General features: G+C 33.2%; 1 protein-coding gene across 1 annotated transcript; it reads right to left on the bottom strand.

The window, feature by feature from the left end:
• Positions 1–13,038: 13,038 nt before the first annotated feature.
• LOC139515121 (repetitive organellar protein-like) lies at positions 13,039–14,907 on the bottom strand. The gene has a single exon (XM_071304683.1). The coding sequence runs from the start codon at positions 14,905–14,907 to the stop codon at positions 13,039–13,041; it is 1,869 nt and encodes a 622-aa protein (XP_071160784.1).
• Positions 14,908–15,812: the final 905 nt, after the last annotated feature.

Below are 15,812 nucleotides of genomic sequence, written 5' to 3' on the forward strand. Positions count from 1 at the left end.
AAAACTCAGGCATAACACTAATTCTTGACGACTACAACGACAGAATACACGATCCCAATGTCTGGCTTTCACGGAGAACCCTTATCTGAGAGGTAGAAATATATTTCGAAATAAATATGTGGTGTAGTTGAAACCACAATGGTTATCAATAATCATTCGATTCATAATCGAAAAATATGTGCTACAGTTGACGCCACAATAGTTACCCATGATCGTCGATTCAAAATCGAAACAAATTTTCATTTCGTAAAAAAATCATATTTTAAATGCATTGAATTAAAAAAAAATGTTTTTAAATGCATTGAATAAAAAAAAGGCAGATTTTTTTTTTTAAATACTAGTATACAAACCTTAATTCTGGTGTGAAATCAAAATGATGTATGTGCAATGTTTCTGTTGCACAATGATTAAAGTTGTGGAAACCAATGTATCTGATTGGACAAACAATTCTTAACTTGCTTTTGACATTACAAATGTACTATTCTTAACTTTTTTGTGACGTCTTATAATTTAAATGCTTTTGTGTTTTGTATTTTGTATTGGTATTTAAATTTTTGTTATGAACAATAATTAGAATCAATAATCATCGATTCGTAATCGAAAGAATTTTTTATTTTGTTCCAAATAATTATTGTTTTTGTATTTGCATTTAAATGGTTCTATTATATTTTGACCTTTTTTCTTTCGACATGATGATATGACTGCTTTGTGTAATCATAAGTAGACCTCGGGTTTTTGTCGGGTTATTTCCCTAATCTACATATAGTCATTTTTCATTCGTCAATCTTCTTTTCATAAACTTTACTCAATATTACTAAAAAATACTCATAGAATACGTATAACTAAGAATTATCAATAAATTACAAATCTATGCATATGCTAAAACATAAATGAGTAAAAGAATAACTTACGTGTAGAAAAGGGTTGGCAATCAATGTTTCCCCGTGTAATTCTAATGTGTTAATATAATTATTTGCTTATCAAAGCAACATGATATTATAAGTAAGAAATCACTAAAGTAACACAAGTTTAGAAAGAAAAAACAACACCAGGACTACACAAAAAAACAGCAGATTTCAAAATACTACAGTGAACACTGCTCATGAATCCATATTTCTGAATGTTAACCTCTACTTAACATTCAAATATAGAAATAATGGGGGAACAAATATTTTCCCAACTATGGTCTCAACCATGTATAAACTTCTTTCTTATTCCGAAATTAAAAATCTATGACGATTTAACAAGTTTTACATGTCTACAAAAAACTTTAAAACTCCGACTTAACCTAAATGATGTCAACTCCAACGACAAAATGTATAATCCCCGTGTCTGGCAGGAAACACGAGGATTACACAGTCCCGTATAATCTGACAAGAAGAAAATTATTTAGAAACAAATATGTACTGCAGTTGAAACCACAAGCACCAATAATCATCGATTCGTAATCCAAACAATTACATTGACGTACAAAAATAAACGAAAATACATTTTCGATTAATCATACCTTAATCCTTGTGTTGTATATTGGGTAATAGCTACGTGGCAATTATATATTAACATAATATATAGGAAAATATTATTTCTATCGATCATCGCGCTAGGAAGTCGACAAGAACACAGTATCATTTTATTTAGGGGGTTCACTCTATACACGCAAATTCATTAGTCTTCACTTCAAGGTTAATCGAGCAAATTTAAGCAAATTTAAAATAAAATAATGCTTTTTACAGGTTTTTTTTTACTTTACTACGGGCTCATGAGGATCTTATATCTGATCTTATTGCTGTGTCCACAATTATTATTCTACGTATTTCACCTGTATCGGTTTGGACAATCCCATGGCCTATTCCATACACCATTATGCTTAAGGGGTTTTCACATGTCGTGTCAAGATAATGTATGCTATTTACCGTTGTCTGCGACAAATATTTTTTTCTGATAAAGTCACTTTTCTGAAAACCAATAAAATATAGTTAACATATATATATATATATATTATCTAACTGTGTTCATTGACCAGGATATTAATGACAACACACATCGATACTGCGATACATCTACAGCATTGGCGGATCCAGTGGAGAGTTCCGGGTGTTGGAACCCCCCCCCCCCCCCCCCCCCTTTCCTTTAATAATTATAAAAAAAATACTAAAATTGATATACCTAATTTGACAATGAATTCTTTATTTGTTTTTGACATTACAAAATGTACTATTCTTAAACCTTTTATGTCGTCTTAAAATTCAATTGTTGTTTGGGTAATAAATATCAAAGGTATCAGGATTATAATTTAGTACGCCAATTTTTCTATAGATATTATTCAATTAATTGATTAAACTTTTACCAGTTTACATAATTAGTACATGTAGTATAAATGTACTAATCATGGTATAAAATTCTTTGGACTATTGATAATATTGAGGGTTTTACGTTCATAAGACAATGACATTCAATACAAAAAGTTGGTATAATTTGCGTTTCTATTTCTAAATGTTTTACCGAGCAACCAACGTGTACTCGATTAGAAAATTTTCATCGAGTTGACATCACTAGTTTCGAAATACTATCGCAGTCCCGAGATATATCCTGTTAAATTGTGGTCTACTAGCAAAACTTAACCTTGTTCACTGATCCATGAAATGAGGTCGAGGTCAAGTGAAAACTGTCTGACAGACATGAGGACCTTGCAAGGTACGCACATATCAAATATAGTTATCCTATTACTTATAATAAGAGAGAATTCAACATTACAAAAAAATTGAACTTTTTTTTCAAGTGGTCACTGAACCATTAAAATGAGGTCAAGGACATTGGACATGTGACTGACGGAAACTTCGTAACATGAAGCATCTATATACAAAGTATGAAGCATCCAGGTCTTCCACCTTCTAAAATATAAAGCTTTTAAGAAGTGAGCTAACGCCGCCGCCGCCGCCGCCGGATCACTATCCCTATATCGAGCTTTCTGCAACAAAGTTGCAAGCTCGACAAAAAACCGGAATCTATTCATTGGTGAATGTGGGATCGAAAATAGAAAAACGCTGTAGATACACTTTAGTATATTTAAATTCGATCGCTTTCGGAGCTTGAACAAGATTTAACTGTAGTGAACAAACGAGAAATTCCAATATCACAGATAAGATAAGATAAGATGAATAATAGTTTATTAACGTGTCACATACTGATCTACATCAAAATACATAACAACATCATAACAAGAGTGCACACGCTGAAATGTCTCGCCTTCTATACTAATCATTGATATTATGTTGATAGTCCTAAGTATAAAGCTCAGCTTTATAACAACTGTCACATAAACTTAACATTAACCAAGATAACTAAACATAGACCAATGAACCTTGAAAATGAGGTCAAGGTCAGATGAACCATGCCAGGCAGACATGTACAGCTAACAATGCTTCTATACAACATATATAGTTGACCTAATACTTATAGTTTAAGATAAAGAGACCAAAACACAAAAACTTAACACTGTGCAATGAACCGTGAAAATGATGTCAAATAAAACCTGTGCGACTGACATAAAGATCATAAAATATTTCCTTACACCAAATATAGTTGACCTATGGTATATAGTATTAGGTAAAAAGACCAAAACTCAAAAACTTAACTTTGACCACTGAACCATGAAAATGAGGTAAAGGTCACATGACATCTGCCCGTTAGACATGTACACCTTACAATCGTTCCATACAACAAATATAGTAGACCTATTGCATATAGTATGAGAAAAACAGACCAAAACACAAAAATTTAACTTTGACCACTGAACCATGAAAATGAGGTCAAGGTCACATGACATCTGCCCGCTAGACATGTACACCTTACAATCGTTCCATACAACAAATATAGTAGACTTATTGCATATAGTATGAGAAAAACAGACCAAAACACAAAAATTTAACTATAACCACCGAACCAAAATGAGGTCAAGGTCAGATGACACCTGCCAGTTGGACATGTACACCTTACAGTCCTTCCATACACTGAATATAGTAGCCCTATTGCTTATAGTATCTGAGATATGGACTTGACCACTAAAACTTAACCTTGTTCACTGATCCATGAAATGATGTCGAGGTCAAGTGAAAACTATCTGACAGACATGAGGACCTTGCAAGGTACGCACATATCAAATATAGTTATCCTATTACTTATAATAAGAGAGAATTCAACATTACAAAAAGATTTGAACTTTTTTTTCAAGTGGTCACTGAACCATGAAAATGAGGTCAAGGACATTGGACATGTGACTGACGGAAACTTCGTAACATGAAGCATCTATATACAAAGTATGAGGTATCCAGGTCTTCTACCTTCTAAAATATAAAGCTTTTAAAAAGTGAGCTAACGCCGCCGCCGTAGCCGCCGCCGCCGGATCACTATCCCTATGTCGAGCTTTCTGCAACAAAAGTTGCAGGCTCGACAAAAACTGCATTTTACCACTATGTTCTAATTTTAGCCATGTCATCCATTTTGTTTGGTAGGTGGGGTCATCTGACACATTTTTTAAACTATATACCACAATTATGATTGTGGCCAAGTTAGTTTAAATTTGGCCCAGTAGTTTCAGAGAAGAAGATTTTTGTCCAAGTTACAAAAATGACGAAAAGTTGTTCAATATTGACTATAAAAGGACAATAACTTTTAAGGGGTTCTCTGACAATTTTGGTCATGTTGACTTATTTGTAGATCGTACATTGCTGAACATTATTGCTGTTTACAGTTTATCTCTATCTATAATAGTATTCAAGATAATATCCAAAAACTGCTAAATTTCCTTAAAATTACCAATTTTAGGGCAGCAACCCAACAACAGAATGTAGGATTCATCTGAAAATTTGTGAGGGGATAGATCTTATTCTGATGGACATTTAAATGTTGAAAGATTTGCCCTAAATGTCTTAGTTTCAAAGATATATATTAAAAACTGCATTTTACCACTATGTTCTAATTTTAGCCATGTCATCCATTTTGTTTGGTACATTTTGTAGGTGGGGTCATCTGACACATTTTTTAAACTATATACCACAATTATGATTGTGGCCAAGTTAGTTTAAATTTGGCCCAGTAGTTTCAGAGAAGAAGATTTTTGTACAAGTTACAAAAAATGACAAAAAGTTGTTAAAATTTACTATAAAGGGCAATAACTCCTTAAGGGGTTGACTGACAATTTTGGTCATGTTGACTTATTAGTAGGTCTTATTTTGCTGAACATTATTGCTGTTTACAGTTTATCTCTATCTATAATAGTATTCAAGATAATAACCAACCAGGTGCTCCGCAGGGCGCAGCTTTATACGACCGCAGAGGTCGAACCCTGAACAGTTGGGGCAAGTATGGACAAAACATTCAAGCGTGATACAGCTGGACATTGGACATATGTTGACGGAAACTTCGTAACATGAGGCATCTATATACATCTATATACAAAGTATGAAGCATCCAGGTCTTCCACCTTCTAAAATATAAAGCTTTTAAGAACTTAGCTAACACCGCCGCCGTATCCGCCGTAGCCGCCGCCGCCCCCGCCGGATCACTATCCCTATGTCGAGCTTTCTACAACAAAAGTTGCAGGCTCGACAAAAAAGGATCAATACCCAGCCTATAAAGACTTACGAAACACTGTATATACAAATAAAAGCTAGAACAGATCTACTGAAGGAAAATGTTATCTATAAAAACAGTGTATGTAAAGTGCGGATCCTAAAATATCATTTTCACTGTATATGCCAGAAATTTTTGATGTAGAATGATAAATAAACAGACGACTTTTTTTTTTATTTTTGAAGAAAATGAAGAAAATTAGTTAAAAAGTGTATGTTAAAAAACACATAATACTAATAAAACAAAGTAAGAGATGCGAACGGGTTTTTTTCGCGCCTAAATCCAAATAGCTGTGAAATATATACCAAAATAGGTGAATATTTAGGACATTTCACGAACAGATCGTGCAGGTGTTTTATAACTAACAGGTAAGATGTTGTTGCAGAAAATATATTCATTTCAACACAATTATTAAAGTTGTATAACGTAGAATAGGTTTTGTCATTCAGTTTCTTCATATTGAACTGAATTCCACTATGATGCTTTCTTTATGCGAGTCATGTTTACTGTCGAATAATGATACTATTCTTTCATTTTCACTGTAGAGCGATTCATTAGTATTGTATATGCGGCGCATTTTCACTGTATGATATATTTATTTTTTTTATCTATTACAGCGTATTTTTTTAAGCATGTAAAGCAAAACTTTAGTTAGCGTGCTTCTTTTTTTTTTTTTTGTACAATCATTATGATAACACCCAATTTAATTCAAATATAATAATTATATAAATACAGGTTAAACTATGCCGATACATATTGTTTAAAGATGTCAATCTTATTTACAAAGTTTGTATAAACAATTATACAAACTAAGCAATCAAGTCAACCAAAGTTTTGCTTTACATGCATTAGGAAATTAGCTGTAAAGCCTTAATTTAGCCGACTTGCTCAAACAATAAATAAAGTAAGACACGGATTTGATAAAATATAACTTACGGAGGAAAGTTTGGTTTTAAAATACTCTAAATAAATTCAATAGAAATAACATTTATTTCAAATGTATTCCATTTTTAAAATTTCTTATGAATCGTATAGGGATCTTTATCCTTGTTTTTTTTATCCATTTCCATATCCTTGTTTTTTTAATCCATTTCCATGACACTTCACCACTAATTACGTACATCTTGATAAAGATTGAATCGTTTGTTTTCCCGTTTAAAAGGTTTTACACTGGGCCCTTTATAACTTGCTGTTCGGTGTGAGCCAAGACTCCATGTTGAAGACCGTATTTTGACGTATAAAGGTATACTTTTATAAATTGTGACTCGTTTTGAGAGTTTTCTCATTGTCACATATGACATCTTATCTATCTGTGGCTCAACCCGAAACGAGACGGGATAAAAGGGGATAAAAAACACACTTTTTTAATATATTTATAATGGGCTTAATATGAGTCAGAAAAGAGTAAAATAGTGGGTCGCGTTGGGTTATAAGCGTGACGCGGAATTGCCGATTTTTTTGTAAGCGTGACACGTGATAGTCAAATGATTGTGTCGTGAAAACGAGAAATAAAGTAAAGCGGGACACGGAAAATTTAAAAAAATGAGAACTGCATAGTATAAGCGTATAACAGTGATAATTCATCGCATCTATAGTTAAAATGGATCGCTTTCAAAAATCGATATGCTATATTATGTTACTTTTATAACACTTATTTGAACTTTAATGCTATGTTTGTACATAATAAAGACATATCACAATGAAAATATGTAAAAACTTTCCTTCAAATCAATTAATTTGGTATTTTCAAAACGTAAACAAATACAGTTTTCCCATGATCCTTTATTCTACAATAGACATACCCGCATATGACAGTGAAAATGAACTAGCTGGATTCGCACTTTATATACACTGAAAAAGGCAAAGTCATGCACAACATGATTTATAACTATAGTGATACATTACTGTTTATAATACTTTTAGTCCCATGGAAATATTTTATAACTGGGAGGTATAAAACGATATATTTAGACGTTGAATCGACTGAATGAAGAGAGAAAAAAAATATAAGTGGATAGATGATTATCATAAATTATGTTATGAGATGTTATTTCATGAAATCTGCTTTTCTATGTTTATTTCAAATCTAACTGCAAACTTTTCCGGACTTTTAACATGCTATTAGAATGACATCAGTCATAACCTACACGGACGTATTATTACGACTGTGTTTATAATTCTTCACTTCAACAATGTGGAATGCTCGGATTGGAAATTGTTATCTACACATGCGAAGAATAACACACGAGTGTTAGGTTACTAGTATATTTGAGAATTTTTTATTCCGCTGACAGGGGCGGATCCAGGATTTCAGATTAGGGGGGGGGGCGCAATGTTAAAATTCCGCCGAGCGGAGCGAGTCGAAATTTTTTTGAGGTATAATTATCGAAATTATTGGAATATTCTTCTAAAGAGGGTGCAATGTAGATATCTTACATGGCAAGCAAAACGTGGCGAATATTTTGTGTTAAAATAAGCGAGAAATTAAAGTTTCAAACTAAAACCGCATAAATCCACAACTGTCAATCTACAATCACCATAATTAACAAGAAATGTGCGAGTTTCAATTCATTGACTCAACAATAGCTCAACTGACCAATATTAGATTAAAAAAAAACCGGTCTACTTTTGCCAGCGATTTTTCATTGTCTTTTCACAATTTTTAATTAATTAAGGTCTTTCCCCTACGTGGGGAAAGACCTTACTGTTTTTCTAATGTTTTTTTTTCCAACATTTTTTCTAAATGCCCTCCCCCCGTTTCTATTGATGTCATCAAGACCAAATATGGACCATTGATAGATCTAATCAGGAAGTGTATATCTTTTTAAAGGTAACAGATATCAACCTACTATAAACTGCAAAGATGATCAGTAGTTCAAGACCTTCAATGTCAGGTCATGATGAAATTTCACCTTGACCTTGACATTATACTATGACCTTGACCTTGTGATATTTGAAAGGTCAAGTGGTCCTGAGTTGAATGGTGATAGTCCCATGTCTCTACGACTTCCGGTTCTCAAGTTTTGTATTGCATCATATATTTGATGATTAATTGTGACCTTGGTGAACTTTGAGATTGTCCCAATTCTTTTTTTATAATGTTGTCCTTTAACTGTAGATCATTTATCATTTAACAGATTTGAGATATCTATTGTCGTTTTAGAGATAATGCAGTTTGAAGTTTTGCGAGCGGAGGCATGTATTTCTGAATCATCAAGAGCTTACGACTTAAAATATTTTAGAAATTGAAGAGGTTGATATAGTTATATGTTTGACCAAATACCAGAAACACTCCATGGAAAAAAACACCAAAAAATCAATTTGAAATGTTCATGTTTTGCATTGACTTTGTAAATTTCATAACTTCTATTTATATAGTTAATATTGCATCATTATTTGCACTTTGTCAAATGGGGTCATCTGATATATCAAATTGAAGGTCTTAATAAACTCTACTTAAAAATGAAAATTTTAAACCCCCTTTTGATCCCAGGGGGACGGGTGGGGTCATTTAGTGCAAAAATTCACATTTTTTTCAGATGGTAAGGTTGTCGCATATCAAATGAAAGAACATAAAGCGTACATTTCAAATTTCAAATTGACGTCACCCAGAAATGGGTTTGATGGGGTCATTGAGTGCAAAAAATAAATGTTCTTTTAAGGTAGGTTTGTAGTATATCAAATGAAAGGTCATGATGTGTACATTTGAAATATCAAATTCCCGACCTCCAAAAATTAGTTGGATAGGGTTATTAAGTGCAAAAATCAAACCTTCTAGAACATGGTGTTGTGGCATATTAAATGAAAGCTCATCTACTCTGTTCCAGATATCATAATTCCGATCTCAAAAATTTAGGCGGATGAGGTCATTAAGTGTAAAAAGCGAAAAGTTTCAGAAGGTATGCTTGTCGTATATCAAACGAAAGGTCGTACAAAGTACAATACGAAAACATCACTTTTACAGGAAAGACCTTTCAATTGTTTTACAAACAATTGAGATACTAGTTATTATTATTTTTTGTTGTTTTCGGAGGTCGTGCCAAACTTTTTATGTACATTTTTTTTTTTACAGCAAACCACTAAATTCAAAATGAGATCTTTATTTTCATGGGGTCCAATACGTAATACGGAAATACGAGTTGGAGCCTTGATCGTTTATGCATGCTTCGGCAAACTTTACAGGTTGCAATTTAGTGAGAAACATATATTGATACAGATATATTAAATATTGATACAAATTAATAAAAACTAACCTTTCGCTTGAACCAGTATTTCTATCTTTCATTAAGAAAGAATTTAACCAGTTACCTTGACTGTTTTCTTCGCTGTGCAATGATGAAATATCCAACCCAACCGCGGGTAGGGCACTTTCACCTACTTCGTTGGAAAGTGAGTTAGTGATGTTTTGGAGTTTCGATTATCAAAGAAATTGTTTATAATTTATAAATTGTTTTACTTTAACTACCAATTAAAGCCTATGATATGTGTCATCAAACGCAGTACCGCGTTTGACACCTTTCTTTGAAGTATACCATATTTATGATAGAACTTATAGATAAACCGTAGGTCAGTATATTAGTAATCACATTGGTTGTGTTATACTTACTGTTTTATATACTTCTTGAATGATAAAACAGATTGCAATGCGACGACATTATGTTTCGTCGTCTGTTCAGATACTTTATTGAGCTGGGGACAACCCATGCTTTGCAAATTGTAGGGGGGGACGCACGCCCGCCACGCCCCCGCCTAAATCCGCCCCTGGCTGATGTTCCTTATAACTAGGTGCTTACAATTAGAAGGCCTTACAAATTGACGAAAGGTACGTATGCTTGACGAATCATACGTAAGACTCGTCTTAGGGATCCTTTATTTTGACATATTTAAATAATAGTCGTGGAACTTCGGACAACTATCCTACATGTAACGACACTTATTAAATTGGATTTTTCTTGAGATATAGTTAGGATTTCGGGACGTACGATATATAGGTTAAAATATGGTAACACCAGGTCGGAGGAGATAACACTACAAAATATCATAAATATAGAGAAGTCAGACGAAAAATAATCCCTAAAAAGACTAAAAAACGGCCCTCCCCACTCTTCAATATTACAATGTTGCACTGTTTAACCTAAGAAAATGTCAAAGCAAATACATCGTCTTCTTTCCCTACAGAAAAATAAGAAAAATCAAAACACAAATACTTCCTTGATTCAAAATTTGCAACGCTCAAAATAATAAAATGAAAATGAAGAAAAAAAGATGATCTTCATACTATGCCATATGCTGGTGCTCTTTTAATAACTTTTGAATCATCGCCTCTCACCTGGTAATATTCATTGCCCCTCCCCCTTTCTAATGTGTATATATGATACAACGGAGCTATGGAACGGTTATTTTAGCGTATAAGTGCGTTTTGCCTATAGTCCTGAACATTCATGAAATTACTGGACGATAGGTGACAACTTCGCGTCAATCTTCCAAACATGTGTACTGTTAAGTCGTCATTATAAAATCCACAATATATATGGTGCAAAGTTGTAGATTTTTTTTCTTGATAAACAAAATCTGTTATTATAGATTTATTCAAAATTAATTTTTAAAAACATTGTAGCATCAATCTCGATATTCCACTTTGACAATTTGCTGAAAGTTTACTATAAAAAAGAAAAATCAAAGAGCTGATAGCTCTGAGGAAAAATGACGCCACTGCCTCTAATATTGGGATATTTTTTATGCAAGTCTTGATTTTCACATACCGTAAGAGTTGAACATTGCAACATGTCTCGTAAGCATATAATTGATATTCGTATATGAGTGTGTGAAGTGAAGATGACAACTGACTTTTTTTTAATACAAATGAATAGGTCAAGAGTCAAGAGTGCCTAAATGATCTACAGTATCCAATGACTACTGGCTGGGTTTTTTTTTTGTACAAATAAATAGGTCAAGACTACCTGAATGATCTACAGTATCCAATGACTACTGTCTGGGTTTTTTTTGTACAGATAAATAGGTCAAGAATATTGGAATGATATACAATATCCAATGATATCTAGCTGTTCTTTTGTACTAATAAATAGGTCAAGACTATTAATATGATCTACAATATTGTAATGATTTTATAGGGTTATGTGTATGTGTTATATTACCTAAGTATAACAATCCTAGGCTTGAGTCATTTGTCATCTATAAGGTCGCTCATCTATGTTGGGACGTCCGATCTGGATAACAACTAGGATAATGACTGTCAAATATAACATGGGGAATCCCGGAATTCCTTAATATGACGTGGTAGTTGTCCGAATGTACATTGGTAATAGTAAGACCAGTTATATGTAGTTCCGAGTATACCATATTCATAACATTCCTCCCTCTTTCATAGAAATGGACCTCTTCTAGAATAAAGTCATGGCACCTTCTTTTATATCTCAACACTAAATTGTATAAACTGTTTGATGTTTAAATGCGAAAAAGACATCCTTAATTTGAAATCCTTGGAATACACTAGTCCGTAAAGTTGTAGTTGATACACATATGGTTGATACATGCAGATAGATTCTCCATTGTTATACAGTATAAAACTATAATCATATAAGTTATGAAAAACAGCTATCCTTTTCCTTCTGTACACAAATATATAAAACAATCTCTATATACGATTATGACGATAATGAGATATATTGTATCGTAAAGGTTTATTTTAAAACGTCATATACAATAATATTGATAACATAGCTTTAGTTTCAACACGACATCTTGTGATTGCTGAACAAGTTCGTCTATTCAGAGGATAGCCAATTTGGAAGTAGAATTATCCAAAGATACAATATGCATGTCTCTTAAAACGCCAATGCTAAATATGAAATGAATATCATTTCCACTTCCTCCCTCTTCCATAAAAACAATGATTCTATTCTAAAAGCATTAGTTGCGTACGCTCATATGAATGCAACTACAATTTATTTGGGGTAAAATAGTTCACTTCGTTGTTGTAAAGATCCTACCAGTAGAAATCTTGGAAGAAAGGATATTTCTGGTATAAGAAAGAGACATATAAATGTTTAATATGAATAAAATGATGCCGACATACACCTAAAGTAAAGCTGAAATTATTGTAGTTTTTATGCAGAAACATCAGTTTAAAATGAATAAATGGATGGATTGTCTTTTGCTCATTTATGTCCAGTGGCGAATATCTAAAGACATGAATTTCTTAAAATTATTATATACATTTCGAATATAAATTCAAAAAACTTATACACTAGTATTCTGAACCAACACTTGTACATAATTATATACATGGCAGTAACTATAGCATTCAATATAAATGTAATTCTGATATAAATAATTCAGTAACTATATACATTTGTTTTCAATCAAATAAAAACATAAACACACAACTCAAGAAACTAGTTTTTGCATGGCAACAATATCTCCATCTTCGGTTGCAGAAATATCAAATGGTTTGTCCCTGACCAAACTTTCAGTCTGAACATCATTTCTGTCAAGGTTCAAGTTCCAATCCGATCTCCCCAATGTTTTGCTATGGAATCTTTTAGCTTTAGGTCTCTTCCATCTAAGTTTCCCGTCTTTACCCCAACTCATCGTCTTTGGTAACATTCTCCTTGCTACGAGTTCGTCCTTTCTTTTTATTGTGCTCATCATATTCCTTTTACTCGTATCACTTTCTTTTTTGTTGGTGATCAACTTGTGCTTTATCTTTTTAATCTGTTGTTCCTTTTTTATTTGCTTGAATTTGGACGTTTTAGTCTTTACGTAAGCTTTCTTTTCTGTATCTTTCAAACTATCTCGACCTATATTGTTGTTCTCGTATGCACTTGTACATCTCTTTGCTTCCTGAAGTTTTTCTGTACGTGTTTTTTCTTTTAATTGTGTTCCTTCAAGGAAACCAGGATCAATATGTTCATCCTCTGCTTTGACTGTATTGCGATGGTTGATGGCTGTCTGTGTAAAATGCATGTTCCATTCATGTTCTTGATCAAAGTGCATTGGAGTTTGTTTATCAACTGATGTTTGTGTACTCTGATCTTTCACCTCCTTTCTTTTTGTAAGACTGGATTCCTTTTCCGATGATAGGTCATCAGTTTGTGTCCATTGTTCCTTCTTCAGAACTTGTCTTTTGACGCAGTTATTCAGAGTATCTTCAAAATTGTTTCCCTCTTTATTACTATCTCTTTCCCTATCTTCTCCATCATGCTTACGGGTCATCCAGTAACGATATTGTTTATCCTTGAGTTCAAGAGTCAACAGGTTATTTTGGCAGTATACAGCATTTGGAGTAAGGCGGTCAATGGTGTTACCAAGCAATTCTAGTTCTGATTGACTTAACTGATTTTGGTATGAATTTAACTTGATAAAATGTTTCAAGTCTTTATTTCCTCCTTCCTCGTGTTTGGGTTGAGATTGCATGACCTGGTCGTATTTCAGTATACACTGTGAATCTTCATTGGTATTTATGTTTTCTTCTAAAATATGTTCCTTTCTGTTTGTTGACCTCTTTTTATCTAAGTCATTATTGTCTTTTACCATTGCTTGAACAAGTAGATGGAGTTTGTGTCGAGTTATTAACCTCGATGTTTCTTTGCATGATTTAGCTGCACTGACTTTACTTTTACTTAATTTGTTATCACAATCATGATTTTGTTCGTTGAAACAGTGGGAATTAGTAAGTTTTTTCTGTCCCTTTTCCTCGGTTTCACATATTGCATCTGACTTGTAGTTAGAACTGGGACTTTCCTCTGTCTGTATGTTATCATCATCATTTTCATCTAAACAATCTGTTTCGTACTTAGGAGTGGAACTTTCCTCTCTGTGCACTTTATCATCATCTTCACTTAACCAACACGCTTCGTAATTGGGATTGGGACTTTCAACTGTGTAAACTGCATCTTCCTTCATAACATTGGAATGGCATGGTGTTGCATGGTGTTCTATTACTGGGTCTGATACTTTCTCGATTGTCTTTCCTTGATGCGCCGTTTGCTCTGTTCCTTGTCCTATCATAACGGGACTATGGACTTCCGTCTTTTCTATCAAATTGGTATGAGCTCCTTTCTTTTCCATTGCTCCATTCCATTCCACTTCGCTCGAATATTTATATGAGGTATAACATTCTGGTTCATCGTTTTTAATTGTTCTAGTTATCTCTTTGGAATCAACAATTTCATCTGTTTCTTGTCTTCTTACAATAGGATCATGGTCTCCGGTCTTTTCAATCTTGAAATTAATATCATCTATTCTATTTGTCATTTTTGGTTCCCATAAACTTTTCAGTTTTAAATACTAGTATCTCTTAGATGTTACTTTACTTAATGTACAGAGGTAACGTTTTGCCTCGTACACTGAACCTTCGGCGACAGCTTGCACTAGTTCTTTCCCTTCTTCCTCACAACAAGCATTAGTGAGGTATTTTATAATAAGATGTTCTTTTACAATCTCCGATTCATTTTGGAATGCCCCTTCTACCAACTCTTCAATCCTGTCTGTAAATTCGTCCAATAACTCATCTGGATATGGGAAGATATTCTCTAGAGTTTCCAAAATAAGTAATGGATGCCCAACTGAGTCAAATCGGTCGTTAAATAGTTTGCACAGTGTTTCGTAGTCTGTCTGTATCGTGTATGACCGGTTCTTATAGAATTTCAGTGCTTTTCCAGTAATTCTCGATACCAATGCTTGTAATTTTTGTTCACTTTTCCACCCTTTCTCAAAAGCTGTAGACTCAATATCGGCTTTCAGCAGAGACCATTCGAGTGGCACTGTTCCGTCAAAATTACTTGAGTTACTCATATTTTGAGTTGAGGTGTGATTTACTAGAATATAAAATACTATTTAAACACAGGCATGAAATTGTAAACAATGACGTATGTATACACAATTCACAACAAATAGTAGTACAGTACAAGTTTTATTATCAACACATTCTTTAATGAGTGAACACTTTTCAGACGGTAAAACCGACAAGACAATTAAACAAAATGAAAAAAAAAAAATTGATAACAACTATGACATTAGAAGATCTGACGCACACAGTTGTATCAATAATTTATGAAAAACAAAAGAAAAACATATAAATGATATCTGACATCAGAAGATCTGACGCTCAACGGAATATCAATGAATGAAAAAAGAAATGTGTTGATTTGTATCAATAT

Source organism: Mytilus edulis, chromosome 3 (genome assembly GCF_963676685.1).
Source record: "Mytilus edulis chromosome 3, xbMytEdul2.2, whole genome shotgun sequence".
NCBI lineage: Eukaryota > Metazoa > Mollusca > Bivalvia > Mytilida > Mytilidae > Mytilus > Mytilus edulis.